General features: G+C 38.6%; 2 protein-coding genes and 1 non-coding gene across 3 annotated transcripts; 2 read left to right on the top strand and 1 right to left on the bottom strand.

The window, feature by feature from the left end:
• Window positions 1-2,341: 2,341 nt before the first annotated feature.
• aldh7a1 (aldehyde dehydrogenase 7 family, member A1) lies at window positions 2,342-11,727 on the bottom strand. The gene is made up of 18 exons (XM_046861987.1): window positions 11,492-11,727; window positions 10,228-10,281; window positions 9,812-9,877; window positions 8,654-8,734; window positions 8,425-8,548; window positions 7,718-7,850; window positions 7,558-7,602; window positions 7,394-7,471; window positions 5,997-6,094; window positions 5,838-5,879; window positions 5,662-5,756; window positions 4,970-5,054; window positions 4,426-4,532; window positions 4,207-4,323; window positions 4,017-4,114; window positions 3,400-3,473; window positions 3,242-3,317; window positions 2,342-2,730 (listed from the first exon to the last, which is right to left on the bottom strand). Exons 1-18 carry the CDS (start codon window positions 11,684-11,686, stop codon window positions 2,676-2,678), a joined length of 1,623 nt encoding a protein of 540 aa, XP_046717943.1. The 5' UTR covers window positions 11,687-11,727; the 3' UTR covers window positions 2,342-2,675.
• Window positions 11,728-12,377: 650 nt separating this feature from the next.
• trnam-cau lies at window positions 12,378-12,449 on the top strand. The gene has a single exon. It is a non-coding gene; the product is annotated as a tRNA-Met (tRNA).
• A 1,056-nt stretch (window positions 12,450-13,505) lies between these two features.
• On the top strand, window positions 13,506-16,926 carry phax (phosphorylated adaptor for RNA export). The gene is made up of 6 exons (XM_046860364.1): window positions 13,506-13,558; window positions 13,789-13,952; window positions 14,415-15,013; window positions 15,120-15,240; window positions 15,507-15,590; window positions 16,106-16,926. The coding sequence occupies exons 1-6, from the start codon at window positions 13,510-13,512 to the stop codon at window positions 16,385-16,387; spliced, it is 1,299 nt and encodes a 432-aa protein (XP_046716320.1). The 5' UTR covers window positions 13,506-13,509; the 3' UTR covers window positions 16,388-16,926.
• The last annotated feature ends 1,880 nt before the right edge of the window (window positions 16,927-18,806 follow it).

The following is an 18,806-nucleotide window of genomic DNA, read 5'->3' as shown; positions in this document are numbered from 1 at the left end:
TATATTGGGTGTTTACTTCATTTTTCTTTTGGAAAATTGAAAGCAGATTTTTATATATATATATATATATATATATATATATATATATATATATATATATATATATATATATATATATATATATATATATATATATATACATACACACACACACACACAAGTTTTCTGAGCACTAAACGATCTGCCACCAGTGCTACGTCATCAAACAGCTGAACACACACTTTCATTTACATGAGCTTCTGACACACCTACCATTGTAAGGGGAGACAATAGTGCATTCCTCTTTACTAAGTAAATATATTTCACTACAGCTGTAGCCTGTTTATTATTATGTGCAACAAAATATGGCTTTACATTAAGTTTAGCAGTTCGTATGAAGCCAGTTTTTACAGAGGCTGTTCACAACAGGGACCCCTTATAAGAATTCTAAATATAATGTATTCAAATGTATTCAAATCAAGTCTAATCTATACAAATGATAGGAATCTTATTTAGATGTGTACAATAAGGTTATGGCATGAAGAATTTTATTTCTGAAAAGTTGACTATTTTTGTCTGTTACATTTCTAAAAAAGTAAATCAATCATAGCCCCTAGAAAATCATTCATCTACAGCCAGATCTAAAAATGCTCATGAGAATCATGGGTGTATAAATATTTCTGCAGATTGCACAGTTTGTCTTTTTATTTTTGCCACCCGAATAGAGTCATTCCAACCACCAGAATGTGCTGAAGCTTGTGTGGAGACAGACCCATTTAAGTATTTGAGCAGAGTGCACCAAGCACTCAAAATATGTGAGAAATATAAAGTAAACAAATTATTTTAAAAGATTGTTTCATTCATCTTGTGTGGTTCAGTGACAAAATAAAAAAGGAAGGAAATTTGTTTGGCATCTGTTTTTTTTTTTATTATTATTTGTGCAGAGAAGGTACTTGCTATTAAAATGAAATACTACCTTATTCAAATAAAGGTCTGCTTTGTAGCCATGAACAAATGGTTCAGCAGAAGAATAATAAAAAAAAAAGTCACCATCAAGTCCAGATGGAAAAATATTTAACGGAAACGGGATTTCCATTTCATCAAACCCACTGCGCCAGCTAATGGTCCACCAATGGTAAGTGGGTAGTGCTACTCAACCAGAGGGATGTTAGTCAAACACTGCTGACTGACTCGTGCCTTTTGGTCACACTTTTCTATGCAGCATTAACTACAGTGGAACCCGGTTATGTCGATGTCCTAGGGGGTCGCCAAAAAGCATCGAGGTAACCGATGATCGAGATAAACGAAAATCAAAATGGCGGCAATATATTAACGTGCTTGAAATTTCTTTATGTACATGATGTGCGTTAATAAATGAGAATGTGCATGCACGTGTTTTTGAAGGGTTTTTTTTACACAACAGCGTTGCCGCGATTTGTTTGATGAAGGCACGCTATAAAAATACATACAGTGCATGTTTATCTGTCATGAATCCATCTGCTCCCTTCAGCGTGTCAGGTGCTTTCTCGGCCGCTTTCTCACATATGGTGCTCTTTATCATCATCACCAGCTCCTATTTAAACTTCCACACTCTCACCGTCCGTTATTGTTGGTATATGTTGGTTCACGGCGGTCGTTGTTATCGCTCATGCGTATCCCGGTACGTGCCTTCCCACCGGCACTCTCTCAACGGCTGCACTTTTCTTCCCAAAGCCGCGCCTAGCCCCTACTAACACTACGAACACTAGCACTAACTAACAGCAGAGATTCACCAGTATACAATACAACACCTGTAGCAGCTGTAAGACTTGACTTTTCCGCCACTTCCGCGAGTTCTTCTGCGGCTGCACCGAGATAACCAACGTTAAATGGCAAATTTTTCCCCCCTTGTGCTCGAGATATTAGGGTCGGCGACATAAAAACAAAGTCAACATAACCGATAAAAAATGCTTAGAAAAAGCGAGAATTTGGCGGTTCCACTTCAAAAACGTCGACTTAATAGGGTTGTCGAGGTAACCGAGGGCGAGATAAGCAGATTCCACTGTATTTCGTAACAATGTCACCCTCTACTGGAATACCGTGTCATTACATGATGTGCAAATTGTGCCCCTGAGCAGCAGTTATTTCTGCTCCAGATTATAGTACTAAGCATGCAAAGTATTTACACCAAACATTTCTTATAGAAATGTCTTATTGGAAAAGTAACTAAAAACAGCAAACGTTTTAAGGATGAGGCTTTGCATTTAATTTAAGTGTAAACCCGCAGTGGAGACGTTCATACAAAACAGGCAAAGTTCAGTGACGTTTGGCAGTTGTCCTTCGTACAGTAATCTTAAAATAGAATAAACACGATTAAAAACCATTCAAAAATAAAGGGATGATTTATTTGTACAAAGCACCTCAAGGTTGCATTGACAAAAAAAGAGCAGTAAAACAATACACCTCTACTACTACAAAACCATCAAGTGCTTTTTAACCCTCCTTAAACACTGAAACTGGGTATTTCCAAAATAACACCATTTTCATTACCAAATCTACACTGCAAACAAATAAATCTAACCATTATTACAATCTAACTGGACTAACTGCTCATGCGGGTTTACATTTGATAATTTGGATTCAAACCTGCATTTATTGGAAAGGCTGAAGAAAAGAGTTTTCTCTTTTTTTTTTTTTTAAGGTCATTTAGTTACCATTCACTCAAACTTGATTCCTTGTGCCAACGGGAGTTCCTTGCTGTAGTTGATGGTGCTGTATGACAAAAAAAAAAAAGATCATGTTAGAAATATTCTTTGTTATGCACATGTAGGCAGGGTCATGATACAGATACAGGACAAGAGCTACACTTATTAATGTCCCAATAAACATCAGAATGACACTAATGGCATGGTTGTTGGTGATTTATGAGCTAGTTTAAGAAACTGCTGATGTTTTAGATTTGGGATAGAAATATAATAGTTGCGAGATCTAGAAGAGCTGGTTTAAGCTGACAGGAAGTAAACTAAGACAACCATACAACCATAGTGAGCAGAAAAGCATTTCAGGACCAACACCACATTGATCAGCCCGTCTCCACTGAGTAAACATTGCTGGGAAATGCATGTATATAAAAGTCATGGGTTGCAAATGAAGCAAACACTTCCATATATGTGACTTTTATGCACCCAGGCATTGGAAATTGTAGAAACAGTTTTCATTATAATAGCACTAGAGGGTCCATAAATCCAATTCAAGAAAATCTTGTATTTTTATGTGCTCTTACCATGTGGACCTCCTCATATACTGCTTCCAGGAGTCGCTGCCTGACTCACGTCCACCTCCAGTGTGCTTTTCTCCTCCTGTTTCAACAAAAATCACACACTTACAAGCCGTTCCTCACAGCAGCCTCTGTTCGTATTGTGAAAAGAAATCTGTACCCACCGAAGGCCCCTCCAATTTCAGCGCCACTAGTTGGAATGTTGACATTCACAATGCCACAGTCTGAGCCTTTAGGTCTGAGGGAAACAAAATCCAATCTCAGTCATGAGCTTTACAAACATTAAACAATGCATATATACACACACCGATCAGGCATAACATTATGAGCGGTATAGCACCTGTTGGTGGGTGGCGTACATTAGGCAGCAAATGAACATTTTGTCCTCAAAGTTGAGGGGTTAAAAGCAGGAAAAATGGGAAAGGCCAAATTGTGATGGCTAGACAACTGGGTCAGAGGATCTCCAAAACATCTGCAGTTGTCAGTATTTTTCAAAAGCGCTCCAAGGAAGGAACAGTGGCGACCGGCGACAGGGTCGCAGGCGGCCGAGGCTCAGTGATGCACATGGTGAGCAAAAACTGGGATCCGATCCGATCCAACAGACAAGCTCCTGCAGCTCAAATTGCTGAAGAAATTAATGCTGTCAATGCTCAACAGGTCAGAACTGTTTTGGCAGCAAAAGGGGAACCAACACAATATTAGACAGGTGGTCATAATGTTATGCCTGATCAGTGGCCAGAAGGTTATGTCTGTTTGGTGTATTTATACAAATCACACCTACCCTAGCCAACGGAAAACTCTTCCCATGTCTTTCGTAAAGATGCTGCTAGAGAGACCCTGCTTAACTTCATTATTCCAGGCAAATGCCTCCTCTTCCGTCTAAAGGCAAAATAAGAGAAGAGACTCTCAAACAGATCTAAAACCTGAAACCCTGGAGCCTATAGAGAAAGGAGTTAGAAAAAAAACCCTACCTTGAATTTGATCACATAGAGAATGGGCACAAAGGTCTCGGTCTGAACGATAGGGGCGTCATGTGGCAGACCGGTAATGATCGTAGGCTCCACATAGTTACCAGGGCGATCCATGACCTGACCAGCAAATTGAAATCAGTTCTGCAGTAGATGTGCTGAATCTACCAAAAGAATGCTTTCTAAACCATGTATGAGACACAATTACAAGGGCAATGTTACCTTTCCGCCACAAACCAGAGTGCCACCCTGCTGCTTGGCCTGCTCTATGGCTGCCAGGTACTGGTCCACAGCCTGCTTGGTGTGCAGGGGGCCATACAGAGTGCTCGCTGTTGACAAACGCACAAAAGTACATTCATAACGCTAGATGTTTTTTTTGCATGATTATTCACAATTTGTAAATTACTATATATTCTGACTTTTTTTTCTTCAACTTAATAGGGCAGTTTGTCCTTTTCAGAGCACTGAATTAATCTGAATAATGATGTTTACACTGAGAAGCTTTTGGTTTCACCTCAAATGACCCCACCCTCTCTGCTAAAACAATGCATGGCTTAGAAGGTGTCATTAAACCCAATTGGCTAATTTCCAAGATGCTACCCATGCTGCACTGCAACTGCATAGTGAATTACTGGTAAGTTCTATTACTTATTGCAAGTCAAGAAATAGTTTGTAGATTACACATTTAAAGTTGGCTCCAGGTTTTTTTTGCACTTAGTATTAAAAATCACTAGCAGAATGAGCGACTGAGCCTGAAATAACTTACGGTCCCAGGGGTCACCGATGCGAACTTGCTTGTAGGCTTTGCTTAACCTCCCAACAACCTCATCATGAACACTCTCATGAAGCATCTAATGAGCACAGTGAGGGGGGTTACAAACTGCAGATCACCATCAACCAATACATAAATCATTAGATTAAAAAACAACAAACATTTTGTTTGTTTTGTTTTTTTGCAGGAAGCTTTATTTATACTTTATCTTTCACGGTTTTTTCATATCAGTCATGTCTTGTATTTGAAATGTGTCTTGCATTAAGTCAGGCTTACAGTACTCAGTTTTCTCCTAAAATATAGAGAAGGAGCAGCTAAAGGTTTTCATTTCAACCAACCAGGAGCCACATCTGACTGCAATTACATTTTTATTGTATTTAAATAGCAGTTATTGCAAGAAATAATGTAATAAAGCTGTAATCTGGATGTATATTTAGATCTGCAAATCAGATACCAATGTGGCAAAGAACTGAGACAACATGAGGAAATGAACGGAATCACAATCAAAAGGAAAACCATATTCTTCAAGGTAACACAAGACTGTGAATCATTACTCTTCTATTGTATACTATAACATCAGGCAGTGCCTATAAGCACTGAAATGCACTTAGTATAAGCATTTTGGGAAGATGAATTTAAAAAAAAGTTTAACCATTAAAAATGTTTGTCACTCAGATGCTACTCACCAGTCTCCTAGTAGTGGTACAGCGCTGACCTGCAGTTCCCACAGATGCAAACAGGGCTGAAGGCACTACCAGGTTGAGGTCAGCATCCTCAAACACTACCAAGAAAAACAAGTGTTTTACTCCTATCATCTACACAGGAAGAGGGCTGCATGCAAACCTGTTGAAGAGTATCTTACCAATGATGGCATTATTCCCTCCGAGCTCTAGCAATTGTCGACCTAGCCAAAAAGAAATAACAAATATATTCGACTTTAACAGCTGTGCAAATACTACAATAGCATGTAATTTTATGTAGGCTGCAGTGAATTTTAAAATCAAAGTGAAACAGTGCTCACCAAACCTCTCCTGCACCATCAGAGCCACCTGTTTGCCAACATGAGTGCTGCCAGTGAAAGACACGAGGTCGACCCGCTCGTCTTTAGCGAGGGCCGTGCTGCAACAAGAACACAACATTTTAATTGTTTGCACGAAAAAGCATCAGGAGCATCACGAATACAAGTCACTTAGAGAACTGACATGGATATGTAGAACTGAGAGACCACAAAGTTGCAAATGTGGATCAAATTTGTTTCATCATGTGATCATGTCACCACTTCCACCATCCACAAACATTTGGCTCTGTAGCAAAGTTCATATAGTTTTGAGAAAATACTATCACACTCATATGTTCTCTTCTAACATCCCATTCAAGATCTAGAACCTAATATGTTTTTGTGTCATGTTCGAGTTCGATGGAGAGGAGGAGCGTTTTACCAATAGGCAATGCATGATTACCCTCACCTGTGTCTGATTACTAAAAGGGACAGAGGCTCATATCTGGTGGAGCATGCACATGTATGCAAACACACAAAAGCTGTGGGCTGTTGACATGCCATGAACTCTGCTAAAATCCTCTCAGCCCATCAAATCTGCCTACCAAAGAGAGGCGATAGCTCAGTGGTTAAGACATTACAATTTAAAACAGAAGGTCATAAGTTCAAATCTGAGCTCCATCAAGCTGCCACTGCTGGGCCCTCGAGCAAGGCGCTTACCCCTAACCTGTTGCAAGTTGCTCTGGATAAGAACAGCTGTAAAGTCCATTGTCTGGGGATGAGGTAGCTCACTGGATGTTGAACTTCTGGTAAGAAGGTCATGAGTTCAAATCCCACCACAACTAACCTGCTACCCTTAACCCTCAACTGCTCAGTTGTATAAAATTGATATGATTGTAAGTCACTTTGGATAAGAGCGTCTGCCAAATGCCGTAGATGTAAATCTTCCTCAAAACACATTCACATCTGGTTCTACACTGAGCTCAAATGCCACCATGAAAACACCATGGTCCAGTTATAACTGATTATGACAGTCAAAATAAACTGAGAAAGGCCCTGAAACAAGCAGGATATCTGGTTGCTCATCAATATAAACAATAGTTAATGTGCTTTACACAAATAATAATCCTGATTTAAAAACAATGAAACATGAAAGCTACAAAAAAACAAAACAAAAAAAAAAAAAAACACTATGTCTGATGTAATCAATGTCTAATATAATGTAATTATATTGTATTTATATATTGATTACATCAGACAGTGTGTTTTTTTTTTGTAGCTTTAACACATTGTTTTGCCAAAATTGTACACAGTTACTGTTCTGTTTTGATGTGCTCCTGTTTTCATGAACAAAAATGTGTTCTTGTGTATTGTAATGTGTATTGATAACATTATAATGTAATCAATGATCGTGATCTTACCCAATGTCAGCACCACCACATGTCATTGAGCAGATAGCACCAGGAAGGTTATTCTGTTCCAACACCTCAGCTACAATTCTGAACGAACACACACACACACACACATCATATTGGGACAAATCCTGACTGTGTTTTATAACAGTTTAGTGAAACTCTTGACTCACTTAGTTACTGCTACACTGGTCAGAGGTGTGGTTGGAGCTCCTTTCCTACCAAGAAAAAAAAAAGCACAATTAACAGCAAAGAGTGAGACTTTGATCACAGTTTCTTTTCTTTACTTATTAATCTTAATACTACAAATCTAGTTCTCGGTTGTAGTCTCACCAGAGGCAGACGTTCCCACAGATCAAAGCAATAGCATTGTTCCAACCGTACACCGCAACAGGAAAGTTAAAAGCTGTGATGATGCCCACTAAACCAACAGGGTTCCACTGCTCGATCAGGGCATGGCCTGGTCCTGAAAACACAATATAAAAGAGATATTCAGAGATCCTCTCTGCCAACATGTGCCAATCCTGATTCCAGTAGTGCTGCCAAATGTGGAACGGTTCTGTGCTTTTCCAGAAAAGGCCCCAATCTTGGTGCACAAATTCAGACTGTTTGCAGTACAAAAGTGTTTCTAGTGTGAGGAATTAATGTCATCGGGACAAAAAAATCGGAGCAAATGAAGTGGATGCAGAATATCAATCCAATCCTGCACATTTTCACAAACTCGTGTAAAAAATACAAAAAAAAAAAAAAGCAAAAACCTCTAATAAGAACATCTCATGCAACATCTCAGAGCTCTGGCCATATATTATTATTATTATTATTATTATTAAATGTTCCCAATCAAAGCAAAACAGCACCTGGACATCCTGTCAGTGGAAACGGTGTACGAGTGATCTATTGACTTAACAGTAGATAGATATAGCAGTAAACTTATACCAAAAATATTTAATCTTTCACTCTTGACTCTCGACTGTACAGGACACAGAAAAACTGGTTGACCTAAAAAATAAATGATTTAAACCACCACTGATGTGACGTACTTTCAGAGGGCAGAACTGGACCACCAATCATACGGGAGAGTCCGACTGCATAGTCGCACACGTCGACATACTCCTGCACCTCACCGACCCCCTCCACGTAGATCTTCCCCATCTCCAGAGACACCTAAAAAATACACAGACAGATATCTTACACAGCAATCCATAAACGTGCTTTGAATCTGGAAGTTCATCATTCTGAACACGGAGCTTTTTTACACTTCAAGCGTACCAAGCTGCCAAGAACTTTGATCTTCTTTCTGAGGGCATCTCCAATCTGTCTTACAATCTCCCCTCTTTTTGGAGCAGGGATCTGTAAAATACAGGGAGAAAAATTATATTAGCGAACATCTTTTGGCTGCTTCTCATCCATCTTCATACTACTGTCCTCTACAGCTGCCTCTTTCAAACTAATTACTGTACCTGCATGTCTTCCCTCACCACATCCATAAACCTCCTTCTTGGCCTTCCTCTTTTCCTCCTTCCTGGTGGCTCCATCCTCAACATTCTCCTACTAATATACCCCATGTCCCTTCTCTGCACATGTCCAAACCATCTTAATCAGGCCTCTCTCACTTTTGCCCCATTTGCAGATACCCTTCTTTCACAAATCACTGCACTCTTTTCTTTACTTCTCTAACACACTCTCCATTACTTTACACTGTTGACCCCAGGTACCTGAACTCCTCCACCGCTTCTCCCTGCAACCGCACCACTCCACTGCCCTCCCTCTCATTCACACACATGTACTCTGTCTTACTCCTACTGACTTTCAATCCCCTTCTCTCCAGCATGTACCTCCACCTCTCCAGGCTATTCTCAACCTGCTCCCTACTCTCACCACAAATCACAATATAATCCGCAAACATCATAGTCCATGGAGACTCCTGTCTGACCCGGCCCATCAACCTATCCATCACCACTGCAAACAGGAAAGGGCTCAGAGCCGATCCTTGATTAAATCCCACCCTGCACCACCCTCACATACTTTTCTGCCACAGCAGACTTCCTCATACAATACCACAATAAAAGACAACAAACAGTTTAAAAAAATTTCACATTCCCCTCATAGTAGCATAATGAAGTTATTGTTATGTAGATTATTAAATTACATGCACTTTTATTAAATCTGTGTTGTGTATTATAAAGCTTAGATTATCTGCAGGATCCATCAAACAAGCCCAAACCCTTTTAAATAAACTGGTGCATTAGAATGAGTGCATTCCTATAAACTGTCAGAGCTGCTTTTGTGAAAAACTAATCAAAACCGTTCTAAGCAACAAAATCTAAGAATTCAACAGTGCTGTGATACAAGTATATTTATACTATCGATGCCATTTATACAACAGAATATAATAAATCTCAGTGCCTTAACTTTATCAGTACTTACATCTGCCCAAACTTTCCACGCCTCTCGGGCCTTCTTTACTGTCTCCTCATATTCGGCCACTGTAGCCTTAGTGAAAAAGAGAAACATAATTTATAAATAAATGTATCCCCTTATTATAAAGCCTAAGACACACACACATATGGAGCCCTTTTTCAAATTATGAAATACAATATTTATACACGGTATTAAACAGGTGGTCATAATGTTATGCCTGATCAATGGCCATAAAGTTATGCCTTATCAGTGTAATTGCTAATTGAATTGTTTCGGGAAGAGGTAGGTCTTCACACAAAGGGTGAAGATCTATACTGTAGATGTTTGACTCAATTATCACCCATGTTTACTGGAGTTTTGACACTTAATACCTTTATCTCTAGGAATAAGTATGGAACCACGGTAATGTATACAAAAGTTACCTGGCGGACTCTGGCGATGGGCTCATTGTTGGCAGGACAGTATGAAGTGACCACCTAAAAGCATAACACGTAAAAATTACTTTCTCTGGAATAACACCGTACTAAAATGAACATACTCCAACTGAACGAATATACTTCAATAAGATATATTGTGATCATGGTTTGTCAATACACCAATGCTAATTCTGTGATTCATAAAAAAAAAATTATAATAAAATAAAATGAGCTTGTAAACCAGATGTTCCCAGGACACAGTGAAACATTTTGTGAGGTCTCACATTGCAACATTTAGCGACGGATCCTAGCCAATGTTGCAATAATGATTAACAAATGATTTATTGTGTAATCCTACTTCAATTAGTTTATATATAACCGATTTATCTCTGTAAAGCTGCTTTGGGACACTGTTGGATATTAACAGTTGCACATTATGTCACTGTAAACTGGATAAAAGCAACAAGATGGAAACTAATACACTTCTAGCTAGCTTTAAATTGTATTATATCATGTTGTTTCAGCATTAACTAACATTGAGGTGTTCTCAAAAGTAGACATGTGGCTAAAAGAGGGTTTAGAAGGAATTACAAGTGCACTGATGTGCATAATAAAACTGTCTAAAACACACCTATTTGATTAATCCATGATGCTCATAAATTCAGGCACATGCATTGTTTGGAACTGATCACATTAATTAATAGTTCTCCCCATTTACAGAAAATGGTTTGGTCTGAAATGATGGTGTCTTTCTAACGTCAGGTTTGGGGATGAACAGTTCAGGAATGGAAAAAAAAATCTCCAGCTCTAATAAGTGACTAACATATTGCAAAATACACTTAAAATCACATCCTTATCTGCAAAAAAAGATTGAAAGGCAGTGAAATGCACTACTTTATTAAAGCATTCATGCATATGAACATCTGAATCAATGAATTGTTGACTACTGCTGTTTATATTGTGGACCAGTGCATGCATGCATCTTAGACTGATTATGCAACAGTATCTCCTGAGATCTTATCATTTATTAATCCCAGATTAAATTAGGATTAAAATCTCACTGAAACTTTTGTTTTGCTGCGTGGTCATTTACAAAAACACATGGTGTCCAGAGTGCTGTTTCTCCAAAATGCACGTTCCTTGTACAGTATATATAAAATAAATAATGAATGAGAGGCCTGACTGGGCCTCTGTTCGGGTTAAAGGCGCTTGATTTTGCAGCCTCGAATATCTTTAGCAGCTGTCACCTGCTCTGATCTCCCAGTCTTACCTCTCCTTTACCTCCCCACGTCCCGTTATAAACACCATCGTTCTCCTCGCCCAGGCCTAGTTCTTTTAGCCAAGAATACTTCGGCTGATTGATTAGAAGCGAAGACATGGATGCAGTCTGTCTTATCTTCAGGGAGCAAAGTTTCCTTCGAAGCACAAATTGACGGAAAGCAGCAAAGGCCAGCGTGCGCTGCATGGCTGGAGCAATTCGACACCAACGCGCATGCGTGCACCAAAGACCAAGACGTCGACATCCGCGTGACTTATCCCGAGGTTGCCAGATAAGTGTCCTCGAAACCAAATAATTCTGTTATGTAATCGGAGAAATTCATGCGAAGGGGAAAAGGACCTGTTTTATTTTACTGTTTCATTAACCCTATCTGCTCCTATATTTAAATATTTCTTTTTGAGAAATACCATAGAGATACAATAGATTTCCTAATCTTGTGTTCAAGATGGTGCCGCGAATGGCAGCTCTCTGATCTGTTATATACTCTTTATATAATGTTCTATTTAATACTCGTATTGTCAAAAGTAAGTACTTTTGAGAGTCACTAACAGCTGGAACCAAATGTGTGTCAATACACTTAGCCAATAAACATGATTCTGATTCTATTGCAAGCTAAAAACATACACGACTAGTGGCAGGGTAAAATCACGGATTTGGCAACACATACTCCTACACTGTCATTGGTCCAATCCCGACTCTCCCACTTTAGAACCAAATAATTTACAAATACATAAAATTAATTGAGCCGAATTAATTTTGTTTAAAGAATTGAAATAAATGTTTTTTTCCCCCAGAATGTATAATATACTACTAATGCATTTTTTAAAACCTTTATGCCATACAGATATATAGGTCTTATGCACAAACCTTCGACAACAGCAGAGTGGCGCAGCGGAAGCGTGCTGGGCCCATAACCCAGAGGTCGATGGATCGAAACCATCCTCTGCTATCTTTTTTTTTTTTTTAAGTTTTATTATTAATATTATTTTTTGATTATTATTATACATTTTTATGTATAACATTTTAATTCTAAAAAAATTAAAATTTCCTTTTCGAATTTTATTTGTCACATACACATTCAAAGTACGACATGTAGTAAAACGCTTTTTACGACTGTTCAACATCTAAACATGAAAATAGAAATTTAATATAAAAATAAAGTATATTACAAGTATAAAATATAACTATAGAGTACAAAAATAGGAATAATATAATATACATATACCCCCCCTTATATATACATAGATAGATAGATAGATAGATAGATAGATAGATAGATAGATAGATAGATAGATAGATAGATAGATAGATAAAGATATATACTGTATATATATATATATATATATATATATATATATATTTTATATATATATATATATATATATATATATATATATATATATATATATATATATATATATATATATATATATATATATGTATGTATGTATGTATGTGTACACAAATTAGACAGAAGTGATGGATGTGCAATTGTGCAAAAAAATTGTTCAACAAATGGTGTAGGTATAGAAAGTCCTTATCACCCGAGAGGGTAGGTAAAAGCCTCTTAAGCCTCTCAGATAGTAGAGACGCTTCCAGACCTTCTTTACCAGGGTGTTAATATGACAGGCCCAAGACAGGTCCTGCGTGATGTGAACACCTAGGTACCACAAACTGTCCACTCTCTCCACTGGGGTCTCGTTGATATTCAGCAGTTGGTATGACCGCTCCTGCTTCATCCACTATTAACTTCTGACGTTCAGGAGAAGATTGTTCTCCTGTTACCATCTCTCCAAGGTTTTAATCTTCTGTAGGTAGTCTGTCTTGTTGTTATTGGAGATCAGGCCCACCACAACAGTGTCGTCAGCAAACTTGATGATGGTCATGGAGTTGGAAGTGGCCACACAGTCATATGTGTACAGTGAGTACAGCAGGGGGCACAGAAAACATGGAGGTGCAGAGCTGAAGATGTTGAAGATTGGAAGTGATGAGGATGGACAGGATTAGAAATGAGTTTATTAGAGGAACAAGGAGGAAAAGAGGAAGGCCAAGGAGGAGGTTCGTGGATGCGGTGAGGGAAGAAATATTTAAGGTGCTATAAATATATATCACCTTAAATATGTCTTCCCTATGTCCCTATGTCTTCCCTATATATATATATATATATGTGTGTGTGTGTGTGTGTGTGTGTGTGTGTGTGTATAATTAAAAAAAAACACTTTACTTGTAATATGTATCTAATGTTTATATAATGTTATTTAGCCTTCGGTTTCGTTTTATCCAATCAGGAGAGACGCACATGGCGTCGTTTCTCCTCAACTTCCGTAGAACTTCCGGGTTAGCAAAGAAAATGGCGGGCCATCACAACATAGACACAATGGAGAATCTTGAAGATGGAGAAATTAGCGGCTCTGATTCCGAGTCCGAAATGCATTCAAATACCTGGCTGCAGGTAAGAATAAAAAATGTACATCTATATCTCCAGTGCAGCGTTTTCGCCTTGTGTTTGGCAGAATGTTAGCACGTTTTTATAACGTTAGCTAAACAACAGACCCCAGTCAAGTTACCTGGGAAGCTAATAACACTGTTATCTGTGTAACGTATCTGATCTTCCTGCTTAGTTTTGTGTCCTTGCAGGTGCATAAGACATGGTTTTAGTTCCAAGCCTCTTTGGTTGAAAGACAGATCGGATAAGCCGGACTGGGTCCACTAATGTCTGATTGAGATCTGATTTCTACTTGATGCTGATTACGTGATTGAGTTTTTCACCCATGAAATAGTCCAGTGTGCAGTTTGATCAATTATTTAGTATGCAGTAGTTGTAAAATCTACCCAGCAAAATATATAATTACTATCACCTTTTTGTATTTATATAATAATTTAAAGAAATCATTTTTCTATTCTTTCTGTTTAGATGCCTTCTGCAGGAGCTTTTTCAACCCGGCACTTCCAGAGCAGAGATTGCTCACAGACTGCTCCATATAGCACCAGCTACCGCAGCTCTATTGCAACCGACTCCAGCGACAGCGACTCGGAGGAAGAGGCTGCTTTGTGGAGGCGAAAGCGTCAGAAATGCAACAACGTTCCTCCGCCTGCACCCCCCACAGCTCCCACTGCTGCAGGACCTCCAGGACGTAAAGTGAACAACATCTGGGGCTCTGTGGTGCAGGAGCAAAGCCAGGAGGCCGTCGCAGCTGAACTCGGCATCATGGGAATGGAGGGGGGAGTCACTATGGATAGTCGCCAGTGTGAGACCTACAACTACTTGCTGGCACGTAAGTTGATGAAAAAGGAGAAAGAGGATGAAGAGCAGGGTGTGGAGAGCATGCTGGAAGGGCAGCTAGAGGAATACATGCAACACGGTGGACAGGACGAGAAGAGCGACGTCTATCTGAAGAGGAAGCGACCAGTCAAGCAACGGCTTGGTCCTAAATCGGAGATGGACATTAAAGGGAGATACGAGATCACTGAGGATGACCCTGAAGATAAAGTGATTGATGAAATAGCACATAGGTAATGACAGGATCTTCTCAAATTTCAAATTGTTGTATAAAGAATACAGAATAATGTCTGCCTGACATTATTCATCATGTATTGCTCCTTTGTTCTTTCTCAAAAGGTTAATGGAGCCTAAGAGGGAATTAATTGAGCGTGTCGTGAAGGTGATTGGCACAAAGAAAGCGATCGAGCTTCTGTCCGAAACGGCAACGATTGAACAAAGTGGGGGTCTTTACACGATGGTAGGACTTCCTGATATAAAAAAAAACTCTTCAGTTTTACATTGTTCAGCAGCAAGGGCATTTGCCGAATCATTTATTGTATTGTTATACACACACATTTGATGGAGAAATGATTCTGATCAACAATTTAGTCTTTCTCTTGAGATGTTTCCCACTTTGTGCCACTAAGGGGCAGTGGTGAGCTCGATTGTTTAGACATTTGCCTGACATTTTTTTTTTGTAATCTTGATCTGATGGATTTACATGTTTGTGTTTCATTCCCATAGGATCGCAGTAGAAGACGGACACCTGGAGGGGTTTATCTGAACTTGCTAAAAAACACCCCCAGTATTTCTCTTGATCAGGTCAAGGTATGATGGAAAAAATTTCATCATAATCCAGAGTTAACACGCAGAGTCTTGAGCCATTCTTTTATTTTCCACATAATTGGGTCCTAATTTATGACACAGTCCATGTTTTATATTTTTCCTTCGTACACTTTTCATACAATTTTACATACAATTAGTCCTGATCCATTGGTATGGTGGGACTGATCCAAGTTACACAATTTAACATCTTTCTCACTGAGGCAGGAATCACACTGCCCATGCTCACGCAGCAGACATGACAATTATTTTCAGGGTCACATTTGTTATAGAAAATTGGGCTAGTTCAAAATGGTCACCAAGATTTTTTATTTATTTATTTTTGTCTTTTTGGTCACAAATAATCTAAACATTTCTGTAGCGTTTGCCTAGAATGTACAGAATTATTTAAATTTTCTATAACCAAGATGTATTGGGAGAAAAACATTACAGAGTGGGTAAATCAGCATTAGAACATCAGAATGCTTGGCTTGCTCTTAAAGAAACTTTCCATTTCCTAGGAAATATTTTTTGAGGAGAACCAGAAAGAGTATACCAGCAAGAAGGCAAACAAGAAGGCAGCCAAGCAGCGGCAAAAATACTTAACAGCCAAGAAAATGAAGCAGGCGATCAACACTTTGAACCTGCAGGAGCACGATGACGTTTCTCGAGAAACATTTGCCAGTGACACCAACGAGGCTTTGGAGTCACTGGAGGATGGGGGTGAGGACCAGCCTGAACCTGCAATGGGCACAGAGGACACTCCGGTAGTGTACAACCCAATTGACCTGGAGGTCTTCTGATTGTGTATGTGAGTGACTGTGTAGACAGTGACCATATAATAAAGTTTGCTGTCACCTTGCTGTCAGTGATGTGGCAGATCAGATTGCATTTAACATGAGTTTTCCTAAAGTGCGAGGCGAGACAGGTTTTGCATTGCATAAAGGTGCGTGTCTTAACAAGCTCGGAAACCATACGCTGCTTTCACAGTAGTTATTTGGCCTATATTTGTTATTTCTAAGTGAGAAAAAGGCAGAGTGTGATCCCGTCACAGTCACAGCTCTATTGATTAACAATATTGTGCTTAATTCAAATCAACACCGAGCATCCGTCACAATCTAGTAGTAATGATGCTTCGTCCATCTTTTACTTGTTCTGCCTGTCATTGACTAACCACAATGTTTAATCTGTATTGTGTAAAATGGCACTACACTAAGCATTTAGAATACTCATGGTGTTATGTGAGTGTTTGGATGATGAATAAAACGCACTTGTGTAAGATTTATGTTTATTACAGAATCCTTAATTACATAATTTTAAAATAAAGCTTAATTTAGAATCAGTTTTTTCTTGTTTGGAATCTTTTTCTGTCTATCCTCCAACATTTAACAAAATTCTTAAGAGTTTTATCATATTGATTTTGTTACTAATAATTTTATAAATAGTGTGTGTGTGTTTGTGTGTGTGTGTGTGTGTGTGTGTGTGTGTGTATATACATTTTGACTGATGTAATAATCAATTTTTTAATGGAATTAGGGGGTCGTTTTAATGGCACTAATTTTATTAACGTGCAATTAATGCAGCGCTCATTTCAACATTAAAGAGGTAAAATTAAAACCTTCAATGCAACACACATTTATTCACAATATCCTTTCTTGTAAATGGTTCATTACCACTGTTCCTTCCTTGGAGCACTTTTGATAGATACTGACCACTGCAGACCGGAAACATCCCACAAGAGCTGCAGTTTTGGAGATGCTCTGACCCAGATGTCTAGCCATCACAATTTGGCCCTTGTCAAACTTCTTGTATAAATCCTTACTCTTGCCATATTTCCTGCCTCTAACACATCAACTTTGTGGACAAAATGTTCCATTGTTAGACACACACAGCTCTATTTCTTCCACCAGATTTCTTTTCTGCTCTCTGTAGTCACGGCATGTCACAAAATAACTGCCTGCTATTATATTTCCTTTGTGGTGATTGTACTTAAGTGTACTCAGTAATACTGTTGACAGTTTCCTGTCTTTTGTGTTAAAACTCTGACTCAGTTGATCCACCTCTCTCTCTCTCTCTCTCTCTCTCTCTCTCTCTCGTTCTCGCTGAAGCTCTGAAAGGTCTACCTACGGTTCAGGGCTGAAAATGACGATTCATCTAAGCTTAGAATAGTAGTTTTTTTTCTCCCTGATTCACAAAATAATGTCTGCTCAATTTAGAACAGGAATAAAATAGCTGAATTACAGTGTTATTCGACAAGGCCATAAAAGAACATGTGCAACACATCTGGTAAGATTATTTTTACTCAGTACTGTCTGACAGGTAAGAGGTCCCTGGTTTGAGGGATGAGAGAGAACCTCTTCATCACTGGAGCAGAGCCAAAGAGCTGCACAGGCTCACTTCTAAAAAAGTCGTCATGGTGACGCTATCCAAATTTCTGAAGAGTTATTATGTCAGCTACTCTGTTGTATAAATTATCCACAGCTTCAGAATCCCAAACCGGGTTGTACATGAGCCCATGTAATACAGTCATGAACAAAAAGTACTGGTACTATTTCTACTAGATACTGAGGTAAGTGCTATTAAGGGCACATCCTGTGCACCTTTACTGGGTACATCTCAACTTCTAAATGCAATATACAATGCACTTGAACTTGAGGAACCAATGATGCACTCTTATACACCATAAACCTTCCCAGATTCAAGATACATAATTACAATACTAAGTTGTACCCTTAATGGTACACCCAGCGTGTACAGAGTTCAACCTTTGTTTCAAACAATGGTGTGAAATTATATTTACTATTAATTTGAAGCTGCTTGCCAGGATCAGTTGAAATGACTTTAAGGTTTGGTGTAAATGATGTGTAAATGTATTAGGTCTTTGGGTTCATTTGAATTTCATTGATTTCTTTGCCTTTCACCTTGTATATAAATCTGGATCAGTGGCGTAAAGTATTTAAGTAAATGTATTTCATTACTACACTTAATATAATTACTTTCTAGTTTTACTGCGTATCAAAGATATAAGCAAATTTTAGTCTCGACTTAACATTTATGATTCAGTAGATGTACTTTTTACTTCACTACATTTTAATTGAAGGTGATCATCACCAATTTTATTTTGCAATGGAGATTTATCTGCCCTGGATTATCTATTCTGCAGAAGAAACGATATTGCCATCACCATTTTATTTTATTTAATACTAACGGTTCTTCTACTTT

Source organism: Silurus meridionalis, chromosome 11, assembly GCF_014805685.1.
Source record: "Silurus meridionalis isolate SWU-2019-XX chromosome 11, ASM1480568v1, whole genome shotgun sequence".
In the NCBI taxonomy this organism is placed as follows: domain Eukaryota; kingdom Metazoa; phylum Chordata; class Actinopteri; order Siluriformes; family Siluridae; genus Silurus; species Silurus meridionalis.
The sequence above is the reverse complement of the archived record's forward strand: the minus strand, read 5'-3'. Positions and strand labels throughout refer to the sequence as shown.

Bases quoted from the DNA above. Each gene is read 5' to 3' on its own strand.
- aldh7a1 (XM_046861987.1), bottom strand. From the start codon at position 11,686: ATGCAGCGCACGCTGGCCTTTGCTGCTTTCCGTCAATTTGTGCTTCGA. The intron at 8,549-8,653 runs GTACGCTTGAAG...TGTATTTTTTAG, and splicing joins TCAAAGTTCTTGGCAGCTTG to GTGTCTCTGGAGATGGGGAA. The intron at 4,324-4,425 runs GTAACATTGCCC...TTTGCTGGTCAG, and splicing joins CTCTGGTTTGTGGCGGAAAG to GTCATGGATCGCCCTGGTAA.
- phax (XM_046860364.1), top strand. From the start codon at position 13,510: ATGAGTTTATTAGAGGAACAAGGAGGAAAAGAGGAAGGCCAAGGAGGA. The intron at 13,559-13,788 runs GTTCGTGGATGC...TTATCCAATCAG, and splicing joins AGAGGAAGGCCAAGGAGGAG to GAGAGACGCACATGGCGTCG. The intron at 15,014-15,119 runs GTAATGACAGGA...CTTTCTCAAAAG, and splicing joins ATTGATGAAATAGCACATAG to GTTAATGGAGCCTAAGAGGG.